The sequence below is a fragment of the Triturus cristatus genome, chromosome 1_2 (assembly GCF_964204655.1).
Source record: "Triturus cristatus chromosome 1_2, aTriCri1.1, whole genome shotgun sequence".
Taxonomy (NCBI): Eukaryota; Metazoa; Chordata; class Amphibia; order Caudata; family Salamandridae; genus Triturus; species Triturus cristatus.
Window position 1 is genome coordinate 101,725,348 of NC_140580.1, and position 27,567 is coordinate 101,752,914.

Genomic DNA, 27,567 nt, shown 5'->3' on the forward strand with positions numbered 1-27,567 from the left:
TAGTATTCCCATTGCTGAAGAGAGTAGGGACATTTTTGGCTTCTCTCTTGGAGGCCGAAGCTTCCGGTTCAAACGCGCACCTCAAGGCTATTGTGAAAGTCCCTCTATTTATAGTCAAGCTTTGAAATGTCATCTTGATGCTTTTTCTTTGCCGTCTGGTGCTGCTCTCATTCAGTACATGGACGATTTGTTAATCGCTGCTGATTCAGAGGATATATGTAAGAATGTGACGGTTGCATTGTTGCGACACTTATCCGATCTTAATCATAAGGTTTCATCTTCTAAGCTACAATATGTTCGTCGAGAGGTCACCTACTTGGGTCATCTCTTATCAAAGGAGGAAGACGATTAACCCCAGAACGTATCCAAGCAATTGCACAAATGTCTGTGCCATCCACACAAAGAGAGGTACGTGCCTTTCTGGGCATCACTTCCTATTGTAGGCAGTGGATCCCTAACTTCTCTCTGTTGGCCAAACCTTTGTTGGCACTCACTTTGAAAGATACGCCTCAGCCCCTTCCATGGACTGACGAGTGTCAGAGGAGTTTTACTGACTTACGTGCTGCTCTGTGTTGTGCTCCTGTACTAGGTACTCCTGATTACAGTAAGCCTTTTACGCTCTATGTTCACGAAAGAGAAGGTTGTGGGTTGTCAGTTTTAACGCAGCGATTTGGAGAGAAACAGCGGACATGTGCCTATTTTTCGGCTACGTTAGATCCAGTAGCTAAAGCATTGCCTAGTTGTCTCAAAGCGACAGCAGCAGCAGCAATTTCTATTCGACAGTCTGCTGGAGTGGTGCTAGATAATATTCTCATTGTTATGGTGCCACATGCAGTGGATACTTTGCTAAACAGAACAAAAACACAGAATCTTACAAGTGCCCATTTGTCTGGATATGAGCTGACACTCTTGGCTAGTCACGTGCATATCAAACGATGTAATACTTTAAATCCAGCTACTTTGTTGCCTCTTCCAGAAGAGAAAGGTGTTCAGGAACGACATGATTGTTTCTTTCGTACTGAGGAAGAAACAAAAGGTAGAATTGACTTAACAGATACGCCATTAGTGAATCCGGATGGAACGCTATGGGTAGATGGTTCTTGTTTTAAGCTTCATAATGGAGAAGCAACTTCAGCTTATGCTGTTACTACCTTGCAAACAGTCGTGGAAACAGCACGCATCAGACATAATTCAGCCCAGGCAGCTGAACTGATAGCCCTAACCAGAGCGTGTGTGTTATCCAAAGGAAAAAGAGTGAACGTGTACACCGACAGTCAGTATGCTTTTGGTGTAGCGTTCAATTTTGGACGTTTGTGGAAAGAAAGGGGATTCCTTACTTCCCACGGCACTAAGATACAACATGGTCAGTTGGTGACTGATCTTCTTGAGTCACTTGCTTTGCCTACCCAAATAGCAATTGTGAAGTGTAGTGCGCACAAGAAGATTACTAACGATATTGGTCGCGGGAATGCATTTGCGAATGAGGTAGCGAAAAAGACAGCCAGAGATGCTACAAGTCGCATATATGTTGCAGGCCCTGCAAATTGGGTCAGAGAAAGAGGAATGTATGAGGATACAGTAGAAAGTGTGAAATCAATTCAAGAAGAGGCTACAGAGAAAGAATTGAGTAGGTGGAAAGAAAGTACAGGAATGTTAGATGAGATGGGGTGTTGGGTGGAATTGTCCGAGCACCAACGTTGGCTGTTACCAGATGCCTATGTACTACCTGTAGTTACTATGGCGCATGGTCCAGCCCACCTAAGTGCGAAAGGAATATGCAAGCTTCTGGCTCCAGTATGGCAAAACGAAGGAACACCGAAGTGTGCAGACAATATAGTGAAACATTGCATTATTTGCTTAATGTATAATCCGGGAAAGGGAACCCCAACACCAGCAGGTCACTTTGCTCCTCCGACCTATCCATGTGAGGTGTTGCAGATCGATTACATTCACATGGAACGATGCAACAATCTCAAATATGTTCCAGTGGTGGTATGTGCCTTTTCCCGATGGATAGAGGCTTACCCCCTGAAAGATAATACTGCTTTATCTACAGCCAAAGTACTTATAAAAGAGTTTTTCCCTAGATTTGGTTTTCCGCACATTGTCTGGAGTGACAATGGGAGCGAATTTGTGGGCCAAGTCATGCAAAAGGTTTGTGCAGGTCTTGGTATAAGACAAAAATTCCATGCGGCAAACCATCCACAATCAGCGGGTCTAGTGGAGTGCTATAATGGCACCCTAAAACTCAAACTTGCTAACGTACAGGCTAGTACAGGCCTTGGTTGGCCCGATGCACTACCTTTGGCTCTTCTATTTACCAGAACGGCTGTGCATTCTCGTTATGAGGTAGTTTTTGGACGCCCAGCCAATATATGGGGAGTCCCTCGCCCTAAAAAGTATTCAGACTTGCCATACCCAATGTTGATTGATTACTTGCACGACCTTACAACTAAATTGCGTGTTCTTCATCAACAGGTTCAGAGCGCTCTGCCAGAGGCCTCCACAGACTCAGGTCATTCCATCCGACCAGGTGACTGGGCTTGTGTGAAGAATTTTCAAAGGACGAAGAATTTGGAGCCTCGCTGGAGAGAACCCCGTCAGGTCCTCCTGACCACTCGTACAGCAGTGAAGGTTGAAGGAAAGAAATACTGGATTCACGGCGTGCACTGCAAGAAGGTTCCTTTGTCTTTGCCCTTTGATCAGTGGGTCCACAAGGGTATAAGTGACTCTGAAAGCGAGAAGGTTCCATGATTTGTACCCTTTAGTGATGCACGCTTGAATGGAACACTGTCGGAAAAAGAAAACGACGACATTCTCCAAGAAGCTGTACCATCACATTTTCGTCTGAACACCACAAACCCACGAACACTGTTTCAGGATCAGACTGTACCTGATAAAACCCATTACGATTTGAGACCCAGACTGAAGAAGAAAATTTGAAAATCTCTCTTCTATGTAGTTTCTATCCCGGTTGCAGGGTCACGGTAGGAGTCTTGGTTGTGACCTGAGTAGTGGCAATAGGCCTGCAGGACTTGCAGTGTCATAGGACGGCAGACAATCGTGATCAAGTGATTAAGGAAGATTGCCGTGAGCATCCATTTAGAAGATGGAAACTACATTAGGCGAAAGAGAGAGAAAGAACAAAATGAAAAACAATCATTGTAAAATAATATACAGTCGCTGTAGTATAACTTTATGTGTTTTCATATTATTATGTATTCTATTGGCGTGTATAGATTGGATTGTTTATGCTATGCAGCAAAAAGTTGTCCCTTCTTCTGTTACTGTGCCTTCTTATTCCACTATCTCCCCGCATCTCTTTCATACACTTCCTCAACATGAACTCGTAAGAAGAATCAAATACTACAATAATTTGTTTATTCAATTATTACACCAACACCAATTAGTAATTAATACAACTGATTGTTGGGTGTGTGGATTAATGCCTCATACCACAGAAAAAGGGATGCCATATTTAGTCCTTCCATTCTCTTATGAAGGTTCTGCTTGGGCTTATTTTGTAATTTTCTCTAACGCCTATCAAAGCCGATTTAAACAACCTGTCAGTTCTTATATTGGTGGACCAGATTTCAGTCATAGTTCTTTGATAAAGGGAATGGTAGCTATGGCTAAAATCATGGAAAATAGCAAAATTGCTGTCGATGAAAGAAAAGCATACGCTAATTGGAATGTCACTCATTACATCACAAGTCTTAGTGATAAGGTTAAACAAGGAAAATCTCCACCGATTTGGACTGTACCTCATCAAGGCAATTTCTGTTTGCAAATCAATGGTCAAACTACTGACCCCGAACAAAGAAAAAGCTTTTGTTCCCATACTTACATTCACTCCTCTCAGAATTCGCCGCCATTAGTGCCATCTCAGGGCACATATTTCATCTGTCATGATAGAGCCTATACGTGGTTGCCGACTAGTTTTTCTGGAACTTGCTATATAGCTTTTCTTCTTCCCCCTACATACACTGCTACTTCAAATTTTCATAAAAACAGATATGGCAGAGGAATTATTGATTCCAAAGACACAGCAGGTCAAGAGGGAGGAGACTTCCTAAAGGGATTTCTTCCTTTTTGCGGTCCTATGGCAAACAGCAGGAATATGAGGCAACTGGTTTCTGTCGTAGAGACTACCATAGACATCACTGTAGGAGCTTTAAGTAATATTACAGCAGAACTACAAGTGGTTCGTCTTATGACTTTACAGAACCGAGTTGCCCTAGATGTTATTCTTGCAGATCGTGGTGGAGTCTGTAAATTGATCAAATCAAGTTGCTGTATTTATATACCTGATGACGCTCCGACAGTATACCAGGCCATCTCTAAATTACATATAATCTCTGAGTCGATTCATCAGGACGAAGGAGATTGGTCGTTATTGGGATGGTTTTGGGGACTACTGTCCAAATGGGGTTGGAAGGTGCTAACATTCCTTGGTATGGTGTTAGCCATCATTTTCTCTTTTTGCCTTTGTATGCACTGTTGTCCCGCCATCTACGACCTTTGCGCTACTATGTGCATCCCAAAACCCAAGACACAAAGAACAGAGAATATTAGAATGATGTTACAGCAACAGCTCGATGACCTCATGGCCATCGACATCGACTCAGATTAACATGAGTCTGTGTGTCTTGCCTGAGTTCTGGCAAAAGGAGGGTCTGAGGAAATTCGATTTTCAATCACAATCGGATTGAGCCGCCATTTTGTGCTCCGCTGCCATTTTGTGTTGCCCTCACTCAGGCAGCATGACGAACGAAGTCTTTTCTGCTTTTCCTGCAATATTGTGTCAAAATAGCCTTGTGCCTCTGTTTACAAAGCTGGTGTTAGCGACTGGCCGAGTACACAATCCCTGTCTGGTTTTCCTAATCCCTGTTTTAACTATCTGTTGGTTCACACTATTCTCTCCTGACCTTATCTTATCTTCTGGCCTTCGCTGTCCTCCGCTCGTATTCTCTTGTTTCACAACTGTCCTCCAAAACACACGAACGTATCTTGCCACCTGCAAACCAGTTACAGACATGTTAATACCTTAACCTGTGAGAGGGATGGCAAACACCGTTGGAGGAGAGGCTTCTTCGAGTTACTTGATATCTTTGTTTTTCAACTTTTTCTATTGGACATGTTCTGTCTTTAACCTTACATTATTGGTCCTCTATGTATGTTTTAGGTGTGTTCTTTGTTAATGTATATGTTATCTATGTACTTTATAAGATTGTGCGCCACGGAGTGAAGTGGCAGTCTCCTGAGAACATACCGTGTGTACTTCTAGGACAACTGTACTAGCTGCAGCTAATAAAATCTGATCTTTTACGCCGACAGAGTGTCCCCGTGTCTCTGCTAGCTGAAGCAGGAGAACACAGGAGATTAAGGCGTACCCTGCGCCGCCAGGCCCAATTGGTTCTGGTTCTTCACTGGGTATCGCACGTTTTTGGAAGACCTACGGACCTTATATATCACCGCGACCAGAATGCTCCGTCAGACGTAACAGTATATTGCTTTTGTAAATTGGCTATCGTGACTAGGTGTTACAGATGAAAAAGTTGTCACAAATGGCTGTTCTTCCGACTAATTTTTAGTATTTTTAAATTTCAACAGGTAGTTTCTTTGGGAAAACCTGAGGGGTCAACACAAATAACCTCTTACTAAATTCAGAATGCTGCCTACTTTTCAGAAATGTATAGCTTTCTGGGTTCACTCAGGGATTTCACACCTGTTTCCACTACAAACTGCAAACGGGCTGAACCCGCAAAAAATATGAAAAAATGAACTACCTCTTAGAAAAGTGCATAAACTGCGGTAAAAGAAATGTTTTTGTGTTGCAACTCTGCATGTTCCTGAAAGCTGGGAAGATGGTGATTCTAGCATAGGAAACCTTTCATCAATGCCATTTTCCGAGGAAAAAAAATACTTTCCTGCAATGCACTTTTTCCTATTCCCCCCCCACCCCCACACAATTTCGCTATTTATTGGCTATTTTCTGCAGGGTAATTACCAAAATGTTGGAAAAGAAAATACAGATATTTGGCGTGGGCACCTTTTGTGGAGTTGTTTTAAGTCATGGGCAAAGTAGGCATTTGCTCAGTGCCCCCAAATTCCAAGGGGGCCTGGAAAGAGTGACCTTATCATCTATTTGACTATCTGTACATTCTACTCTCTAATCTAAATCTTTCTAACTCTCTGCCTATCTGTACCTCTGACTTTGTATTTCAACTGTTTTGTGTGACTCTGCTAACGTTTAACGCATAATTAAGCAATGTTTAAAGACTTGAGTTAAGAAATGGGTACGAAATTAAAATTAGTTCCTTAGGGGAGCCCCACAATATGTCTTGGCCGTGGCCCCCAAATCCTTTAGATGACACTGACCTACTTTTGTGGAAAAAAAGTTAGGAAAGTTTAAACGCGAACTACCTCTGTAAGCCCAAAAACAGCTTAGCAAACGTTGGTGGGTGAAGTACTGGCACTTAAGAGGTTAAAACAGTCATTTAGACTCAACTCAATCGCGGAACTAAATTGCATCTGACCTGTAAATTTGTGTATGTGGCGCGGCCATCTTGAGTTTATTCTGTCAGTATCATGTAACGAACAAACGTATTTGGGTATCAGCAGAGTAACCGTGCTTTCTCCCAACTCTAGCCTAGATTCCATTTAAGCATAACCAGATTTACGTTTGAAAAAGTATGCTCACGTAAAGTGTATATTGAAACACTAAAACCCAGTTTACCTATCGAGCTAGCAAACGGGTCTGAGTAAAAGAAATCCGACATTATGATAGTACGTCTATTTTTCTTACATCTTGGCTTACAAAATGGACCACACTTTGAGATTATCGTTCAACACACTACACTAGGAATCTGGGACTATGATGGCCTGGTCCACTTGCGTGAGTGTACGATCAACGAGTTGTGAAAACAATAGAAGGACTTCAATTTCCTATCCCACGCTGGCAAGATATAACAGGCATGCTTGAATATTTATAGAGTCCTTAACTGTCACCCCCGGGCAGGGTAGATAATAATGGAATAGGTTAACTTTCAACCTATATAATGATCATTTGTGAGCCTAAAAAATAGCGCACGTAAAAAGAACAGGATGTAAAAATGAAATGTATATAACAACTAAGTTAAAATGAAATAGCATATGAATTCTATTTTATATGATTTGCATTGCAGGTCATAAATCTTTTTTTACACAAGTTACACTTTTGTTTCTAATAACATGCCTGGGAACTGCTTTGAATCGTAGACCGTGGGAACGGCCATCATGGTTATTTTAGCGCCGTTCTCTGTGTTCATTACCCATTTCATGGAGGCTTCTGTTTCCTACTTGTAATGCGTCTGCGCCTCGGCCCCGTGGATGCGTCAGCACCCCTCACCCGCCCTCTCTCTTTCTCCTCAGGCCGGGACATGCTGCTGTTGCCGCCTCGCGCCCTCTGATTTCCGCCGGACCAGGGGAGCCCTTCGTAGTCACCGTCAACATGCCTGTGTACTTCCAGCGACCTGAGAACGCCCTAAAGCGGGCGAACGGTGAGTGGGTGCTCCCTTCCTGCGGAGAGAGGCCGTGTGAGTTCTGGAACAGTGGACCGGAGTCCGACGCCATGTTAGGGACACTGAAAGCAGTGCAAGGAGTTCTACACTGTGTGGCTGGGAACCAGCACCCATGGGCCTAAGAGTGGGCTACTGTGTTGCATGCGCGACCCTACGTGTGGACTCAACCAAGTGTATATCGCTCAATCTACAGTATTGTTTAGTATGACGGTCAACGCGAGGTTGAGACAGATGATGTGATGTAGTAGTTGGGTCTTTTTCAAACAGTTGTTAGCCTGGTTCGGTGTCCACTGCGGCTCGGCCTTATGGATTTCAATGTCGAAAAGCCACATATGACAGCAGATCAGGGCACCAGGCCCACGATTATACCCAACCTGCTTTAACCATTTATGAAGGTGTACGAGAGTCCGTTATCTCACATGCGTTGGCTTTACTGTTGATTGCCCATGTGTGTGTTTTTTGTTTTATTGTAAAGTCAGACAAATGCCAGGGGCTGACCTTCTATACCTAACAAACAAGATGCGTTTGAATGGTAGTGTAAAAATTGCAATAATTGTAACGCTCTGGAAATTAAAAGTAAATTTTTAATTAAATATTTATTAAGTTTAAATGGTAGCCAGCATGTAAAGTAATTACATTATAAAGCAACCAGGTTGGGACGTTTGCAAGGGCCTCGTGTTGACCTTAAGGACAAGGCAGCTGGAAAAACATCCGTAACTTAAGCAGATGCTGCTTTTGTGTACACTTAACGCAGGTGAATTTGTTCACCAGCTTTACGTCTTTGGGGAGATTGTTCCAGAGTTTTGCACCTGACACATGTAAAGATCCATCACCAAATTCGGACCTGCACTATTTAAAGAAGAAGAATTTAAGATCAGAGCAGGGGTGTAGAGTAAGACGGAAGAGCTCTAACATGAGTTATGTAGTTTTATCGGTATGCTATGATAACTAGCAACATGCATTCTGGAGAAGTGGTCCTTGTAATTGGAGGAATATCATATTGTGCATGTTCCAATGTATGGTAAAGTAGATGGTCTGCTCTTGAGGTGGATAATTAGCACTGCCTTTGGTTTTTCTGCAGAATTGGAGAGGGTGGTGCCTCTCGTTGTGAATCGAAGTGGGAGCGAATTCAATAGAACCGTGTCTTGAACAGTTTAAAGTTGCAGCCACTGTGCCATTCTTTAGCTATTGTTGATATCAGAAGATAAACTATCTAAACTCTATGCAAGTTTCCTTTTATTGCACCAGTTGTCGCCAGCCCACGTTACCATCGTTAGTAATAGTGGCTGCAATACTTTTCACTGGAAGCACCTGCGTTTATAGTTTTGCTGCACCTTGACCAGGTCACTGCTTCCAACTTTACCTCAGTACCCAAATGCCCAGTTAGTTCTTCTGTTTTCCAGTTAAGTTAATTTCCTCAGGAATGTTTATTCCACTCCTAATCGTTACTAAAAGTGTGCAGTTACTTCTTACCAGTCCCATCTATCAGACTAATGTGCTGGACTGTAGTCCAGGCTTAAGTGGCAAGGTCAACAAATGAGTTTTTTAAATCTAGGAATTAATAAAAAAAAATAAAAAAAACTATTTGATTAAAAACAACATAGTTGAATTGTAAAGTCCTTTTGTTTGAGTGAGGAGTTAATGTATCAGAACTGGACTAAATAACTCGAGATACATGGTGTGCAATTGCAAATATGCCATCTAATATACTGATATTTTCCACCTTCTTTCCAAATATTTTGAGGTTGCATCTTCGATTGTATTTATGGGAGGCCCCAGCTATTTGTTTTGGTTGGATTTGACTACTTGTAGCAGTCACCCATGCATTTATCTAAGGCGGAGTAGGGTGGGAATTTTTGTATGTATGTGGTATTTCTAAAGTGCAAACACAGCGAAAAGACAGCAGAGTGCTGTACAGTCAAAGACGAACATAAAATCAGTGTGTGATAGCAGAGGTATCTGGGTTCTGTACGGTTAATTCCTTGTGATGCAGTGTTTTTTTTTTTTTTTTTTTAAAGTTGAGGTTTCAACTCTTTCCTAAACTGGAGATGGGCATGTCCCGAAAAATAAAGGTATATTGTTCCAGCTACAGAGTGCATAGATAGGAAAAGGCATTTGTGTGTGTGGTTTTTTTTGTTTGCTTTTTTCTTTTTTAAATAAGTCTTCTTGGTCTGATGGTGTCTTGGCTGCTGGTGTACCGAGAACCACCAGAGATGGGGAGGGTGTCTGCAAGATCAAGGACAGTGCTGGTTGTGATGGCTTTGAAAATGATGCAGCTAGTTTTGAAGATGGTGCAGGCTGTTAGAGACGTTCCATCATTTTGGGGGCTATGTGGCCATATTTATTATGCCATGAATGAGACGTGCTGTGGCATGTAGAATTCCCTTACAAGTAGCCAGTGGAGGTTCATGCTTGACCTGGAGTAGGGCATTACCAACATCCAGATGCGAGCGTAGGAGTGCTTGAGCAGCAGTTCTGAAGAAACTTTGATTTTCTCTACAAGAGAGCTGGTAACACAGTATCTGTTTTTTGGCAGTGAGTTCTTTATGGGTGAGGTTAGTGTCCAAGGTGCATTGAAGTCGCTTGGCTTTCGGTGAAAGTTGGGGTTCAAAGCAGACAAGGTTTTTGTCATTAAACCTGGTTTGCAGTTGTTCTTGTCCCATAACAGGAATGCTGTCTTGGTTGGTTGAGCATCTGGTAGGCACTGGAAATCCAAATCTGGTTGATGTGCAGGTAGTCTTTGAGGTGTTGGATGTGTTAATCAGAGGAGACTTTCATGGAGAGTGGTGTATCTTCTGTACCAAGTAAAAAAAAATAATCACCATAGCTGTGTTTTATCATCGCAGTTGTGAAAATGTACTTTTTCTGAATGTACAGGTTTTTCACAGAGCGCATGTAAATACAATGAAAACATTCGGGTGATAGACTGGATCCATGTGGCAGATAAGTCTTGGATGACTAATTTTGGTGCATGTGTTGAGCATCCATGCCTACACACTTGCATGAATTCCTGCTTAAATTGAGGAGGATGGTATGTACTACTTTGTTGAAAGCTGCAGACAAGTCTGAAAACCCCACCATACCGACGCTACCATAACCATCGGAGTCAAAGACCACTGAACGCTCAGATTCTTGCTGTAAGCTTGACAGAAGCCTAAAGTAGATGGTTAAATTCAACAGCTATTTGAAGTTTAATTTAAGGGCTGTTGAATCAGTTTGGCTGGGTAAGAATGCTTTGATATTGGCCTGTAGTTATTACATTCAAGAAGTCTGTTTTTTTTTTATATATAACAGAGGATTAAAATTGCTTTCTTCAACTGTAATTTTATTTTACGTGTATGTAGCTGTATTAATTTTTATTTGAATTTGATCTTCTACCATGTGCCATGAAACCGCATGGTATAAGTGCGCTCAATAAATGTTTTTAAATTCAAATAAATTCAAATCTTGAATGTATTTAATCTCTTGAGTGAGGAAATCTGCAATGACATCACAAAAATCTTGTATAGATGATGCTTTTTGACTCTGTTTCTTGTTGGTCTAGAATCTTCCATGCTTTCCTTTGAGGAGTTCGTGAGTCTACCTGAAAAGTAGGCATTCTTATCGTAAAGGTTTTCAAGGGCCTGACAGCGCCTGACATGGAGGCAGAATCACTGACCTGTCGTATCCTTCAGGGCTTACAGTCCCATTTTCTTTTCATTATCTACACACTAGCAAGTGGTGTTCACCCTAGAACAAGAACTGGCTTCCCAGTAATATGCCTAACCAACCAGAGTATGGTCACTTTTCATTTGTTTCCCAATCTGTATAACATATTGGCCCTTATCTTGTAGGCATAAAGGTCTTGGTGCACAATAGTAGTCTCGCGCTTAGCCACAACAAGACAGCAAGGTCATAATGTTTTGATACACTGGATCTAGAGAGTAATTCAAGGATTGTGATCATGATTCTTTCCTTTGAACAACAGATCTTAGCTCTGGCAAGGTTGAAAAATAAAAAAAATGAGTAAATAAAATAATATATATTTTAAAAATATCAAGGGTTACAGGGACGTTCTAGTTGGGCTCAGATTCCAATCCTACAAAGCCATAGAAATTAAGCAGTTATAGTTACCTGTGCTAACTAGAAATTATGTCCCAGCAATGGGTGGGTTAATAGGTATGCGAGTGGCTGTATGCGTCTGTGAGGGGTAGTGTGGGAGGGAGTGTATGTGAGGTTCTATGGAGGTGTCTGGTGTCTGGGTGGTTCTGTTGATGATTTCCTTAGTGATGTCACTGACCATGTCATGAGTGATCTAATATGTGAAGTCATAAGCAGTGGATTGTGGGGGCGTAAGTTATAGTTAGCCCAGGGAACTAGACTTACTGAATTTCTATGGTTTTGTATCCGTGAACTCTGAGCCTAACTAACGTCCCTGTAACCTCTTGTTTTCTTCCAGTGAATTTCTAAGGTTTTTGTAAAACTTTGTTTCCTAACTATAACGTTCTGTAACCCTAGGTTTCTTAAAATGTATTTCTTAACTATAACCTTCCTGTACCTTTTTTTAGGTCTCTCCTACACCGTGCGCATGTGCTGCTCTGGCGAGACTTATATTAGGGGCTTCAAAAATCTGACCATATTCTGGTGCGTGTGTTTTGTTTTTGGTTACAGGCTATTAGGCTTTGCGTGCGTCTTTCTAAGAAAGACAGCACGCAATTTGGTAAAGGCGGGTGCATGTCCCGCCTTTGCTCCGCTCATGGCCTAATGCTTGCGGTTACCCGCGAGGGTGCCATGTGTTTTGAATTATCGTGCCCAGACGCGTGTGCGTTAATTCAAAACACATGGCTTGCTGTGACGCGTGCGTGCACCACTCGCGTGCTCTTTTTAAAGATGCAGTGAACTTGCATTCATTAAGTATTAATAGTTTTTTCTTTTCTCTGACTCGTTACCAGGCAATATGTAGTACTGAGTATGTTGCTCTTGGAAAGACGGAAAATTTTTTATTGGCCTTGCCTGAACAGCTTAATACACTAACTTGTTTCACAGCTGTGGTACATATAAAAGAATGCACCCGAAAAAGAACAAATTCCAAACTTTAATCGAGAGACAAGCACACAAAAAACCCCTTACGACGCCCACCTAGTTTTCTTATTTTGTATTGCAGGGGTGCCATTTGTGGTCAATGAAGTGTTGTTGCCCGAGGTTAGATTAGCCCCGGTCTCTCCAGTTGTGTTTCCGGGTCATCATGGTTCAACTGGGCCCGGGGGACTCTGGGATTGCTTTGGAACGCATGATGACTCAGTATGTGCTGCTAATGAGGGGTGTATTTTGCAGTTTGCCCTGTATTGGAGCTTGCCCTTGTTTTTCTTTTTTGCAGTAACTCCCACGTTTGTGCGCACATTTCATTGCTGCTTTTCTGTGCCCGACTGCGCTGGTTTTACTCCCGCCACCTGGTGGCATTAAAATCAATAATATGTGCGCCGAGCGGGAGCAGGTCCAGAGACACTGCATTGCACAGAGCGGGGAAGGTCCACAAATTATAGCGGCAAGTAACAAGTCTAGTCGTTCTTTTCCTGCCCCATCTTCCCTGTACACCCATGTATTCGTGTATTTTTAAGAATTGTACACTGCGTGTAGCCCCAAAGCACAGTGTCTTTCTTTTCTACTTATTCCTTATTGTCCTGCCCTGATCCAAGTTTTCTGTCTCGGGATTACCAAATATCTCCATATGGACGAAACCATTATATCCAGGCCTGTGTGTAACCTTTACGATTCTAATTTATCATGGTTCATAATTCCAATCGTCGTAGCTGCCAAGTGGACCCATGTGATGTGTTCAGTTAGGTCTTACTCTTTTAACAAACAAAAGGGCGCATTGTGGGACTTGCAGGAGCACTACAACTGTAACTGTAGCCCTCGCAAGTGATGAGTAAAAAAAAAAAAAAAAAAAAAATATATATATATATATATATATATATATATATATATATATATATATATATATATATACAATGATTTTCGTTACCCCATAAGTTAAAGCGAAAAACCACGTGCAGACATTACCATGCTCCTGAAAACTACGATGCCAGACAAATGGCAGACATGCTGCACTAATACTGATTATATAATTTCTTGCAGTTTGTCCGTCAAGTCTTTTAGTAGATTTCCAGTGTGCTGCAGCACCCCACCCCATTTTGCTGTGCTTGCAAATGCAAAAGACACACATTTGATGGACAGAATGCAGAACAAATCAAAACATTCTCCCCCAGTCAAGAGATCTGGGTTAAATCCATCATTCTTTTGCTCACCATGCCACCCCAGTTTAGACCTGGCCATTTGCAAATCAGTTTTGACCCTGTGCCTCATGGGATCAGTCCAGCCCGAACTGCCAAGCCAGGTCCTCCCTGGACAGGAAACAAGCATCCTAGGACGGGTTTCGGGGTTTCACCCCTCTTCAGCCAGGATAGCTTGAATCCAGTGGCACAGTGAGGTTGGGACCTTTCCTTTCCAGGGAGGACCTGGCTTGGCAGTTCGGGCTGGACTGTTCCCATGAGGCACAGGGTCAAGACTGATTTGCATATGGCTGGGTTCAAACTGGAATGGCATGGTGAGCAAAAAAACGATGGATTTAGGCCCAGATCTCTGTACTGGGGTGAATGTATGACATTGTTCTGCATTCTGTCCATCAACTGTTGTTTTTGCATGTGCTTGCTAATGCAGCGTGCCCCTACACGTGCTTGATCTGGACTCAGTTGATGTAGACCCACCCTTAACCATCTCCTCCGTGTGCTCAGTGTTGATTTTACCCTCGTAATGCACTCATCATGTGCTGTAGGCTGTGCCCTACTTGAGTAGAAGTAAAATGCTAACCACTGACTAGTCTTTGGGTTGCATTCAACTTAACTTTGATTAGAATGTGTTTCAGGGGTGGTGTCATTTGTATTTTAGAGAAGGAAGATGATATCTGAATAAGTACTTTAAAGTTTGGAGGCGTTTTCAGTAGATGCCAGTCATATGTGAGCAGACCGCTCTGTCTGTGCACATCTTAAATCGAACTGGGACGTTGGTTGTGTACGGCGCCTCCTACATTACCCAGTCATGGCTGAGTACTGTGCGCGAGTCGTACACTGCATACGTGTTTGACGGTTACACTGTTGTGTGGATAAATAAAAATGCACCTCAGGTTGCACTAATAAATACCATAGCAAAGTTGTCAGAAAAACCTACCATAATGTCCCTTCCACACGCTCTGAACTTTGCAAATATTTAAACTAAGAATGAGCAGATTTTAAACCATTTTTAGCTTGGTTCTTAACAGTTGGATGGCCACTCGTATAGTATGTCAGACTTTTCTATCATCCAGGTGCCCTTGTTTCGAGTGTTCTTTTGGGTCATGTCTGTACTTTGGCAAACTTGATTTATTGGTGTTAACGGCACAAACTTATCCCTGTAACTGAGCAGGTAGAGCCACCACCATTGCAGAGTTTGTTTCGCAAGATGGTGGATCTGATCTGTTGCAGCATGACTAATTCTCAGGTTTCCCTATTTTCTGTGTATGTAGGTGCGTAATGAAAATTCTTGGTTGCATATAAAACCAAAACCCCGTTTTCTTTTATGCGGAATACTAGTATCTGTAACACCAGTCAGAATAGTGATTTTGTGATGTCCATGGTTGAGCACTGCATATGTCACAATTGCCACATAAATTTGACCAGAATCCATAGGCTCTGTCAGCATGCTGCAGACTTCTATACAGCACAGCGTAAATACATAGGCAAAGTCATTATCTCTAGCTAAACACTTCTAAGGTCCCAAAGGCGAGACCTATAGGCTATGCCAATGCTTGTGTTTATTAATTTAAAACATTTTTTTAGGTCTCGCCTGGCGTAGGCTGCGCACATGCGCAGTCTTGCTGGCGAGATTTGATGATTTCGGGTATTTCCTGTAAAGGGCATTAAGCCCCGCCCCTCTTTTCCATTGGCTGGCGTCACAGTTTATGCTAAACGGTGGGCAGCCATGTGAAAAGAGCTGTTGGTGACGTTTTTGTTCGGGTTTATGAGCCGTCCCATTTGGACTGGCTCGTCTGCCTTCCGTGCGTCGTGAAAGCTTTCTTATCTTTATAGGGCCATGTGTTTCAAACACATGGCCCCATAAAGACAAAGCTTTCACAACGGACGAAAGTGAAAGCGGACTGTGCTTGTTTTGCGTCGTGTGCATCATAGTGCAAGTGACAACACTTTAAGCAGCTGTGAACTACTGTGCCCGGCGTCGGTCACTGTGCTCATTTAACGCTGTTTCATGATCACCGTCCGATCCCTGCTATTTTCAACAAATGTAACCTGACTTCAGAGACTGTTCTCTTTGCCCCAGATTTCCCCTCAAACAAGAGTTTATTTTAAGTCCGGGCTTTTATTATCATGATGTTTTTTTTTTGTTTTTTTTTGCTGTTTCTTTTTTCCTTCTGTTTCTTTGACTTATAGACTGCAGATGTTCTATGTGTTTAAAGTAAATAATCAATTTGTCTCCCATGATTACGTTGGCATGGATGCATGTCTCCATGTCACTTTAACCCGTGATTTTGAATGTGCACAAACTAAGATGTTTATGTTTTGAGGGATTCTGAGGCTCTTCCTGTAGAAGATGCTCGTAAAGTCACCGCGGGTCCGCAGCGTCACTGCAGCTCCCCCTCGCCGCCCAGGCCAGAGATTGATCGTGAACCCCTTACACTCAACTTCTGCAGCAACACCAGAACCGGGACCAGCAGCGGCAAGGACGGGAGCAACAATCCCCGAGGCGCAGCCGAAGCGCCTGCCCGCCCATGCCGCTCCCGGTTCTGGTGCTGCAGGAGGGCGCCTGCGGGGCCGACAGTTCGAGTTAGAGGGAGTGGGGATGGGGTGAGATCACGTGGGCGGGGTGGGGTGGGTATGTATGCTTGGACGCAGATCTTAACTCGTATGCAAATACTGAAGCACTTTTTTAGCGCGGCTCTATGGAGTGGCATGGACTCCACAGCGCCTGCGCCGATGAAATGCTGGTTCAACAGGCACATTCCATTGGACTGGGTGGATACAGTGTGGGAAGCAGCTGTATCGATCATTCATGTGAAGGCCACTTCACCGCAGTGCACAAGGATGAGAGGCATGCACGGCGGCAAGAGTTTGTGACGTCAGCGCTTGGGGGGGTGTCAGACCCTATGAATGCAGGGCAGTGGGAAGGTGTGCACGTTTAATATGTATTTAGGACATAGCTGAGGGTATGGACATGGCATATGATGCATGGGGCAGGGATGTAGAACACCTGAGTCTCTGCTGAGGGTGGGAAAAACGGCCATCAGTGGAGAGTATGCAGGGCCTGGAGGGAATGCCATCAGAGGTACACTGCACAGTGGGCATACTGGGTGGTGGATGCTTGCGATGATGTTCTTTAGAGAAAGTGAATACTCTGGATGGAGGGAGGCTAGGGATGTTGGAGTGAGGGCTGCGAATTCGACACACGCCCTTGTAAACAGTAGGCTACAGATGTCGGCGATAAAGGCTCTTGGAAGCAAGTGTTTTATGCTTATAGTGGAACGCTATAACTTCTTCCACAACTGTTTGAGGTCTTGTGACGTCAGAAGAGAGTGCATGTTTCTCAAACCTGTGAGTCAGGACCGCAGTGGGGGTCTGCAGACCGGTGCGATGGGATCGCATCGCATGGACCCTGACTGAGTCGGATCGTTCCATTCTAGGCTGTAACTAACTTATAAATCTGCAGAGTGTGGGACTCGACACTCAAACTTTAAATACAAAAGGAACACTGGAGCGTAATTCGCTCGGGTTCCTAAAAGGGTGTCACCAGAAATTGCTTCATTCATCCCCCGACTGACCGGAGCAACAAGGTGAGCATATATACATTTTTCTTTTTTACAGTTTTCTATAGCGTGAACTCGAGGCAAAGGTATTGGAGCGCTTTATTTGAGCACCCGTTACACAAGGACAAATTCATTTTTGTAGCCACAGGAGATAGTGATTTGCCCAGAATCGCAGGACGTTGAGCCAACGCCGAGACCTGAACGTGGTTCCCAATTACAATCTCAGCAGAGTGGGCAACTCTGGGGTTATGCCACACCCTGTCCCCCAATGGAATGTGCCTTGCTGAGCTGCCACATGTGGAGTGAGGGATTTAGAGTGCGGGATTGGAGGGCTTTGAAGCAAGGAGCTGAATTTGCCCTTCTCCCTTAGCCTAATCCTGCCCAGCCCCCCAACCCCCTTGCGTCCGGCAGCTGCTTTGTTATTCACTTCACACGTTTATTGTCCACTCGAGCTCCTCAAGGCAGCGAAGGCCTCTTCCTTAATGGCCTCAGTGAATGGTGTAAAACAGGGCATTTAGGTGACTTGATTAATCAGTGATGGACTTTGATGCTGCACATGACGTTGCGGTCCTGATGGGCTTTGTTAATAGTGCACATCTGACACTTGTAGTTGTTTGGCGATTAGGTGTATCTATTGTTGTAAGGAATGCGTATTTCTTAATTGCGCAAAAAAACCAGCAATGAACACCTTTACCTATACCCTTTATACATTCTGAGTGTCTGTGTACAGCTGTACATGAGTACTCTTGTGTGACATATAGTTTTATCTAAAGAGTTCTGAGGAGTACAGCTCTATGTTGTTTTAAGGGCATGCGGCCCAGTTTGCTAGGGCCCATGTTATTGTTCAATGGAGTGGAACTGATGCTTCTAAAACTGAATATTAAAGTGACATGTAAATTAGTTTGACCTGGAAGACTTTGTGCCAGTCTGTGCGCTGTGCCTTGACTATATGTGCAACCTGGTGTGTGTGGGGCGCTGAGTGCATGTGTTGGGGCGTGGATTGTTTCCAGTTGGGAATCGCCTCCTATTGCATCCCTCCACTAAATGCCTGAACTAATGTCCACCTGTGTCCAAAATGCTCATGGCCCGTAGTCAACAAGCCCGGTGTTATGGCTGATTGTACAGCTACATCTCTCTTGATCCACGCCGGGTGGGCACGCTGACCTTTTCAAATACTCATCTCTGTAGGTGTGAGAAGCGCATGTGGTGATCCAGGCAGAGTAAACACAAGCAGTTTGTTTGTTAAACAGCCAAGGAATCCTGGCTTTTCACTGCCACCCAATCTCGACTAATGATTGAACATCTAAATATTTCCAATTCCCAAAACTTAATAAGTTATCAGAAAGTGTAACCGGTCCAAAAGAGCATGACTTCTTTGAAGAACACTCGTTTAACCTTACTGGTTCACAGGTCTTATACCCTTCTCCAGTTAATCCCATACATATTGCAGATGCAAACAAGCACTGGCATAGCCAATAGGTCTCGCCTTTGGGGCCTCTATAAGTGTTTAGTTATTCAGCAAAATATCCTGGGTGCACCAACATCAACTGTTGTGTTGCATGGCTAAACGCGTATAAGGTCCCAAAGGCGAGACCTATTGGCTATGCCAATGCTTGTTTTTTTTTTATAGACCTGGGCCTAAAAATCTGCTTGCTGAGTTTGCAGAATTTGGTAACTCCTCATTCCGCTGAGAACGTGGAGTTACTGATAAACTCTGCTATGGAGTGGGATTTTTTTTGTGCTGAAGGCAAGCCCGAATGACCCCGGCTGCAACCAGTAGTGCGCCAGGAGGGCCCTTTGCAGAGCGATTGAGAAAGAGGGCGGGCCTCCGATGTCTTGGCTGTTCAGCTGTGGGGGACTTATTTGTGGCAGCAATAGGGGTTCTTGGCCTCCAACGACTTCATCCCCCAAACAGTAGTGCGCCAGGAGGCCCCTTTGCAGAGTGGCTGAGAAAGGGTGCAGGACCTTCGACGTCTCAGCAGTTCGGCTGTGGGGGACTTCTTATCTTAACAGCAGGGGTTCTTGGCCCCCAACGACACTCGGCAGCCAAGGATACTTTATCCCCCAACTAGTATTGTGCACAGGGCCCCCCTCCATGAATATATGAATGCGGTGGGGGGGGGGGGGGCACATGGGCCCTGGAGACCACCACCTCCCCCGACTTATGTTTAATTGAAATACCCCCTCCCCATCAACCGGGCGCCACCACGTCCTCTGGGCATTTATCCCAAAAAAATAGCCCCCGTAGGTGTGCGTGCCCCTCCTATGTGGCCCTCCTCCCGGGCTCTTCCCACCCTGGGGACCCCATCCACGGGGGCCTGGCCATTATTCAATAGTAGAGGGGGGCGCATGGACCCCCCAAACCTCCCCTGCCCGGGCACGGCCATGTTTTAGTCTGCTATGAGACCACGGGAGGAGCCTAAATACCCCGGTGGTCCCAACCAGCTCCTGACTCCAGCGGGAGTGGACATTGCTCCCTGCTTGCGGGTCTTCTATTTAAACGCATTTGAACCTTCAGAATATATATATTTCGCAAAGGACTCGAGGCTGGTTTTTCCCGGACATGCACTGGTTCTAGCCCGGGTCTGGAAGGATGAAGATGCGGGTGGGCCCTGTGGCCCTCTGGTGCGGCTTGCTGCTTTGCCCCTGGCTGGACCAGGCCCTCTCTCAGGCCGGTAAGGGACGTCCCTCCCCTCACTTACTCAACTTGACTGCATATTTGTGGGAACGAGCTATTTGTGTGTGTGTTGGGGGGGCAGAAGGGACATTATAGAGCGGAAAGCAGATACAGGGAATTCTGTAAACGAAATGCCTACTTTTCGTATACACTTGCACAGGTGAGTGTGCGTTTGTAGTTCGGGTGTCAGAGCACTGTCCCCCACCGGGTGCAAGTGCAGGTAGCCGCCTGAGATTGACTCTAATGGGTTAATTTTCAGAAGGGGGTAGAATCACTGGGACGGGGTAAAGTGCGATTTGCAAAATAAATGAAGTTGCAAATTAAAGACGAGAGAAGTGTGACTGTCAGGTAGCCTGTCTGTCCCGTGTGCCTACCTGTTAGCCTGCCTACCTGTCTATCTCTCTGTCTATTCATTCATCGGTCTGACGTCCCCTATCGGTGTATGGTATGCCTCCCTATCTATGACGTCATTTATTTGTAAATAAACAGTAAAAGTACAAATCATCTTTTCATAACATGGACTCTGGAAGGACCTGCTCCTTTCCACGGCTGGTGCAAACACTACACGTTTCCGTGATTTTCAGCTCTGCAGGTGCCTGTCTGTGCGTTGCTTGTGTAGCATCTCATCCTTGGGACCTGCCTCTAGGCGCTTTATGCGAGGGCTCTCGATGCTGCTCAGCATGTAGGTGCCTGGGTTAAGGAAGGCGTTGGTGCAAACCTCCCTTCCAGGAAGGGGCGTTGTTCCTGATGTCCCTTTGACAGCTGTCAGTCACCGGGGCGAGCGATGAAAGGCAAGGCCCGTCCCGGCCCTGTCAGGCCAGTGCCTCGTGAACCCGCTGACGGAGCCGTGGAACCACTTTGGGGGTGTTTCCGCACTTAAGTGACTGTTTTCACATTTTGTACAGGGTTTAACGGCCGCTGATGTCAGCTCATTGTGTACGTGTGTTGTGCAGTTTCTGGAAGGTGTGTCCCGAGTCGAGCTGCAGTTTGTGCTCGGGGCACAGAGCTGGCACTTCCTGCTCCGTCTTGCACGGCCTCGCGGGATTAGAGATATAATTTTATTAAAACCACTCGCGCAGCCACTCGCGGTCCTGCCGGGACGCAGCCCTGGTGACTAGCGTGAAGGAGCGCAGAAGCCGCAAATCCTGTGCGTCTCCAGCTGGAAAAAAAAATCAAAACTTTTTTGCCCTGTGTGAGCACCCCACCCTGAGGCTTAGAGTCAGGGTATTACCCTACCCCCTCCCCTTAAGCGAGTCCCAAGAAGGCTATCAACCTGGTTGAAGTGTTGGCAGCCAGTCCCATTTCAGCACGGGGACTGTTGGATCCTCGGTATGTGTGTGTGTGTGTGTGTGTGTGTGTGTGTGTGTGTGTGTGTGTGTGTGTGTGTGTGTGTGTGTGTGTGTGTGTGGGAGTGCGCTTATGTTGAACAGTTTGCAGCAAGCAGGCATTAAAGCGAAGAAAGTATTTTTCATCTATGTTGCACTGCACTCTGAACTGGCGTGATTTTTCTCCTTTGGTGCATGTTGGGAAAAGAAGGAATACTTGGACTACAATGCAATAAGGTAGTCTACCTTTAAATTTTAACCACATGGTATCACAACCCAATTTCCAATGATTAAGGCCAATCGGCTGAAACGCGTCTGGGAAATGATTTAATCTGCCGCCCTGTGTCAGAATAAAAGAGCCTTTTTCTCTGATGTCGAGCCTTGGCATTTTTTTGTGCTGTGAATGTCAGAAGCAGGATGCTCTGTTACTGCAGCGCCGAGGCCGCCCTTTCAGGGTCGGTGGCCCCTCAGCACGGAGACAGCGTGTGTGTGTGTATATATGTATGTGTGTGTGTATGTATGTATGTGTGTGTGTGTGTGTGTGTGTGTGTGTGTATATGTGTATATATATATATATTCTAAAGTACTTTTGCTCGCTCGACCGTGCTAACAAACCAAGCCCACACTCCAAGGTAATCCCTTATGTAGTGTGTACGTGTGTGTGTGTATATATGTATGTATATATATATATATACACATACACACACACGTACGTATGTATGTATGTGCATATATATCTTTGGATTTCCCATAATATTTCCAAAACTACTGAATGGATGTATGCCAATGTGCAAAAAGGTTGACTTCAGGACCAACAGCTACTTTTCTGCAAAATTTGGTGTAATTCCGTTCAGCGGTTCGGGCTGTCGTGTCTAAAATCTATATTGGGGAAAACATGTTTTGGGAAACCGCCCCTACCCCCCCCCCCTTTTTTTTTCCGCCCCCTGCTTAACAGGTCACCACGAAACGTTCTAGACAGCTGGTGAAGTGAGCATCATATTAGTTTTGAAAATGTCACGAGGATTCGACAAACCACGCCAAAGTTATTGGCAGTACAAAAACACACTCCCAATGGAGACTAGGTCATAACTATAACGACCTACTTGCAAGCGCCAGGCATTACTCTACCTGACAAATAACTTTCCGTGACCCTCTTGTTCATTATGTTATCTAATATATTTTTCTTTCATGCCTTAACATGATTAATCAGCAGCTGTGGCCATTAATGGGTCATACAGATTTGTATTCTATGTTGGACAACACCAGTTCATTATACTGGGGATCTTAAAATGGGGATGAGGTATGTAGGTGTGTGTGTCTGCGTGTTCGTCTAAACTAGCCTCTTTCTATCAAGTTGTCAAACCTCTGTACTTCATTAAAATGGGAACTTTAAAGATTCTCTAATGTTTTAAGACCCATGTCTTCTCACCATATTGGAGGGGGGTAGTTTTTTTAGGCCTACGCGGAGTTCGGCAAGCGGGTGAGTACATTTGGTCATGCCGCTTGCGTTGATTTTCAGCTCCGGGTGTTTGTCCCTTGCTGTAAAATCAGCGCAATGGCACCATGCGCAGTGCAAGAGGGTTCTGCTTCTTTTCTTGCCGCTCAAGTGTTCGCAATGCAAGAGGTCGTGACCATCCGTGACCGCCCGCATTGAGGAATCTCACCAGGAAGTGGATTTTTCTTGCTTGCCAGCTTGACGTTGGCGAGCGATTGGGGGAAGAAAAAAAAAAAACTCAGCGGATCAGAGTTTTTGGAAACTCTGTGGAGTGCGGAAAACTCGGTGAATGGAGCGGAGTTCACCACCCAGGCCTAATTTTTTTTCTACAGTACTACTTTTTACAGCTGGAACCTCCTATGATTAATTCAGACAAGGCCTAGTGACATAGAACTGTGTTAACAAACGAAATATTAACAATATAGTTAAACTTTTACTTATTTGTTGGGCAGTCGGTTCCCCATTATTTCTAATTTACTTTTGAGATAGCAACTTAATGAGAGAATCTTAATTTCCTTTGTGTGAGGTAACGAGTTGGTATTGAGAATGAGAGAGGGGCCTATATAGTACCCAAGTTTTCAGAATTTGTCAATTTTTAAAGCATATGAATGCTCTGGTTTCCTATTTTATTTTTATGTGCGTCAATTACATTAGTCACTCAGTACCTAGCCAGCATGGAGCCAGGAGACTCTGAGGAGGATCAATGCAGGGGTTGAGTGATGGACACGATGTGCCTCTTTTCTGCGTTGCCCTGCCTAGCTTGAAACTGTGTAACTAACTACGTTTGATGCCACTAGATCATAATCCGTTTGTCAATTCTTATTGTAGTATAGAGTTTCAGAAGGCGCCTGAGTTGCCTGATTATCCATGCCACTACATTGGACTTTGTAATTTTGACGATGCTGTGCCGATTGTTGAAGGTCTTGCCTCCTTGACTGACCATGTTGTCTTCACCACACTTGTGTAATTATGATAACAGCCATGTTTATGTTGCTATGCTAAATTCGATTGTATGTTTACAGAAATAAGTAAAATATATATGTTTTTAAAGTCACTCAGTGCTGTTTTAGGACAAGGGGGTGATGTGTATAATCTACTCTCCCTTGTGATGTAGCTGTATTAATTTTTTTACGTTTTGCTTGTGTAAAAAGGGAGGCTGACATGAATTAGGAAGCCAGCCAAATGTTCCCTCTTTCCGACGTTTATGTACTTTTGTGCAGCATCAGGCCTACCTCATCCTTAAACAGAATATACACCTGTGCAGAGTAATGCATGTGGTTCTCCATGCATTATTAGGTGACACATGTTAACAATGACGAAGGCTCAACCTCCTGTTCTGTTCCTGTTTGTACGTGGGATGTGTGTGAGTAGGAGTCCAGCTGAGTGGAGGTGCATGGATGGTTGCTGGAATAAGAGGAGTCTGTTCAGGTAGGCTGGGCCTGTGTTTAGTGCTTTGAACATGTGGGTGAGGACCTTGAAGTATATGCTCTTGCGTATCAGGAGCCAGTTGAGTTCCCTCAGTTGTGGTATATTGTGGTTCCTGCTTGGGAGATTGAGAATTAATCTGCCTGCTGTATTCTAGATAGTTTGCTGTCCCCTGGTGATCGCAGCCTGGAGACAGTTTTTGTAGTCCAACCTGCTGGTGATGAGGGCTTGGGTGACTGTTTTTCTGGTGTTGCTTGGGAGCCATTTGAAACTTTACCTGAGCATCTTCAGTGTGAGTAAGCTGGGTGGACATGTTTAGCTTGTTATCAGTGATGATGCTGATGTTTCTGGTGTGTGATCTGGGTGGGAGCGGGAGGGGGTCCTAAGTGATCTGGTAACCATGTTGAGTCTCACAGGGAGGTGTTCTATCCAAACATCACTACTTCTATTTTCATTCAAGCTGGTTAAAGTGTGTGGTTTTATTATAATTTTCTTTTACGCGAACTGTCCATACTGGCTATTGTTGTCTGCACTCCTTATTTACACTTATTATAAACTGCTTAACTGACTTAACATTCGAACTCCCTGCGATTTTAGTGATTGTTCAGGTTGTGGTTTATTCTAGTTTACTTCACAAATATAATAATATGCATGGCACATTTTCAAAGATTTGCTTTTTAAAAAAAATATTACTAGCCGTATTAATGAATATTTAATTTAAAATGTGTAGTGCAAGCATAAGGCAGCCATCTTTAGGTAATAGCATATTTTGTTTCCTTTTTTATCAGTCATATGCTGTAGGGGTGTGGAATTTTATAAAAGGTCTGCTTTTCCATGCGACGGGATGCTTCATTATCCACTTGTGTTTGGTTTATGCATTTCACTGTGATTGATGGCGTTCTGCTCTTTCACAAGGAGCACATCAGCACACAAAATAGTTTCTTTCTGTTCCAGAGACTGTTTTGGCAATAGGTGCTTTTTGAAACCGAAAAACGTCCAAGCTTTTTAACTAGTGTTTTTGTCGCATTGTTGAGGGCCCTGCAGCTCCTACAATAACGTTTAACAAAAATTAGGTCAAAACACTGACAACCAAAAGGCTTGCAACCACAGCCAGACTGATTGTCTTTGCCACTCTTTGTTTTCTTATTTCCCCATATCTTGCCGAAACTGATTTTACACTAATTTTGCATTATTGTGTTTTGGAAATACCAGCATGTATGAACAAATTTTACTAAGAATGCCTCAAAGAAATGGTATCTAAAATTGCAGTTTGGCAAAACGTTTTTCTTGTAGTTGCTATCTTTCGTGTACATTTTATTTTGAAAGCAAAGGTTCATCGATCTTACTTTCAGACTTCTGTGAGTATTTGCATTTAATCAGAGAAGATTCTGGGAACGCTGTAGGTAGCCTAGAATTGTTTAGCTTTACGAACCTGTGTGCCCATTTTTATACTGAAACAACTGTTGGTAGTGCAAGTTCCGCCCTATTAATAAAGAGTTTACCTTAATGAGCCATAAATAAAGGTTTCTTATTAAAAATCACCAAATGGCCGACGACGCCAGTGAAAACAGGGGAGGCTTCCGAGGCGGCTTTGACGGCAGGGGCCACGGTGTGAAAGAGGGAGGGACCGCGGACGAGGCCGCGGGGCCCCCGGGAAGGCATATGAAAAAGAGTGGGTGCCGGTGACTAAACTAGGTCGGCTGGTCAAGGACATGAAGATCAAGTCTCTGGAGGAGATTTATCTTTTTTCGCTTCCAATCAAGGAGTCTAAGATCATTAACTTCTTCCTGGCCTCTTTTCTGAAGATCATGCCAGTCCAGAAGCAGACCAGCCAGTCCGCGTACCAGGTTCAAGGCTTTTGTTGCCATCGGAGACTACAATGTCCATGTTGGGCTGGGTGTGAATTGCTCCAAGGAGGTCGCTACTGCTATTCGTGGGGCTATCATTCTCGCCGAGTTGTCCATTGTACCTGTGCAACGAGGTTACTGGGTTAATAAGATTGGCAAACCCCATACAATGCCTTGTAAGATGACTGGACGCTGTGATTCGGTTCTTGTGCGTCTAATTTCTGCACCCTGCGGTACTGGCATTGTCCCCAAGAAACTGCTGATGATGGCTGGTATCGATGACTGTTACACCTCAGCTAGTGGCTGCACAGCCACACTGAGCAACTTCGCAAAAGCCACCGTTGATGTTATCACAAAGACCTACAGCTACTTGACCCAAGATCTCTGGAAGGACAGTCTTTACCAAGTCTCCATACCAGGAATACACCGATCACTTGGCCAAGACGCACACCAGAGTGTCTGTGCAGAACACCCAGGCAGCAGCTGTCCCCGGCGCATCCCCCACATAACCTGTTCTGCTGGAAAATAAAGTAGATGGAACTGTTAAAAAAAAAATAAAAAAATAAATTAAATACCATGTACATATGGATAAAAATCTTACCTCAACTGCACAGAATGCTCTTTCGATATATTTTAGTGATGCTGTGAACTGGCAAACAATGGTTTTGTGCTACAGAAAGGATAAAATGTGCATCAATACTGGATATCCTTGACCCCCTATACAATATGTCCTATGCATCGGGCAACAGGAATTCCACATCCCTGTCCAGCTTCCAATAAAAACGAATTGTCAACAATAACCACCATTGGTAAAGCCCATAGGTCTGGTATTCTGTGTTTTGGTTCCTATGGCTTTGGCAAGCATGTTACTGCAAACGCTTTGGTACAGCTTCTGATACGGAGCCGTTTGCACTATACTGTAATCCCGCATCTCGTTAGAGCGGGACTTCAAAGATGGCGCCCACGACCGGCCACCCGGAGGAGGAGGTCGCAGTCTAGTTGGCGAGGCACCGGAACATCTAAAGAGGGAAGTGGGAGTATCCCGGTGGTCGAGGAGGAACAGGAGGATGCTGACGCGTAGTACACAGGAGCGGGAGAAGAGACACCGAAGACAGGACGGACCAGCCTTCCGGAAGAAGACGTCACAGGAGAGGGAACACCAACACGACCTCCTAGAGGCACTGTGTGCAGGTCTGACCGTCCCAAGGAGGAGAAGGGCAGTGAGGCACCTACTGCCACGACCCAGGAGGGCCGTGGCCGGAGGCAAGTACCCTTCATTCAATATCTCACTACAGGGTGGTGGTCGGGACACTAATCGCCTGTGTCTGCATGACACTATAGGGGGATCACCGCACCCTTTTTGTTACTTACTGGCTCAAATAGTACATGTCCCGGGTGAAGGTGCAG

General features: G+C 44.4%; 1 protein-coding gene and 1 pseudogene across 2 annotated transcripts in view; both read left to right on the forward strand.

Moving 5' to 3' along the window:
- The first annotated feature begins 7,317 nt into the window (after positions 1-7,317).
- Positions 7,318-27,567, forward strand: part of EIF3A (eukaryotic translation initiation factor 3 subunit A) — a 735,236-nt gene continuing 714,986 nt past the window's right edge. Inside the window, exon 1 of one of the 2 annotated variants that reach the window (XM_085602967.1) lies at positions 7,318-7,541. In XM_085602967.1, coding sequence (XP_085459093.1) covers positions 7,493-7,541 — 49 coding nt within the window. In that variant the 5' untranslated portion in view covers positions 7,318-7,492. The remainder of the gene's footprint in view (positions 7,542-27,567) is intronic. The other variant, XM_085602977.1, reaches the window with a different exon arrangement.
- On the forward strand, positions 25,859-26,727 carry LOC146866895 (small ribosomal subunit protein uS5 pseudogene; annotated as a pseudogene).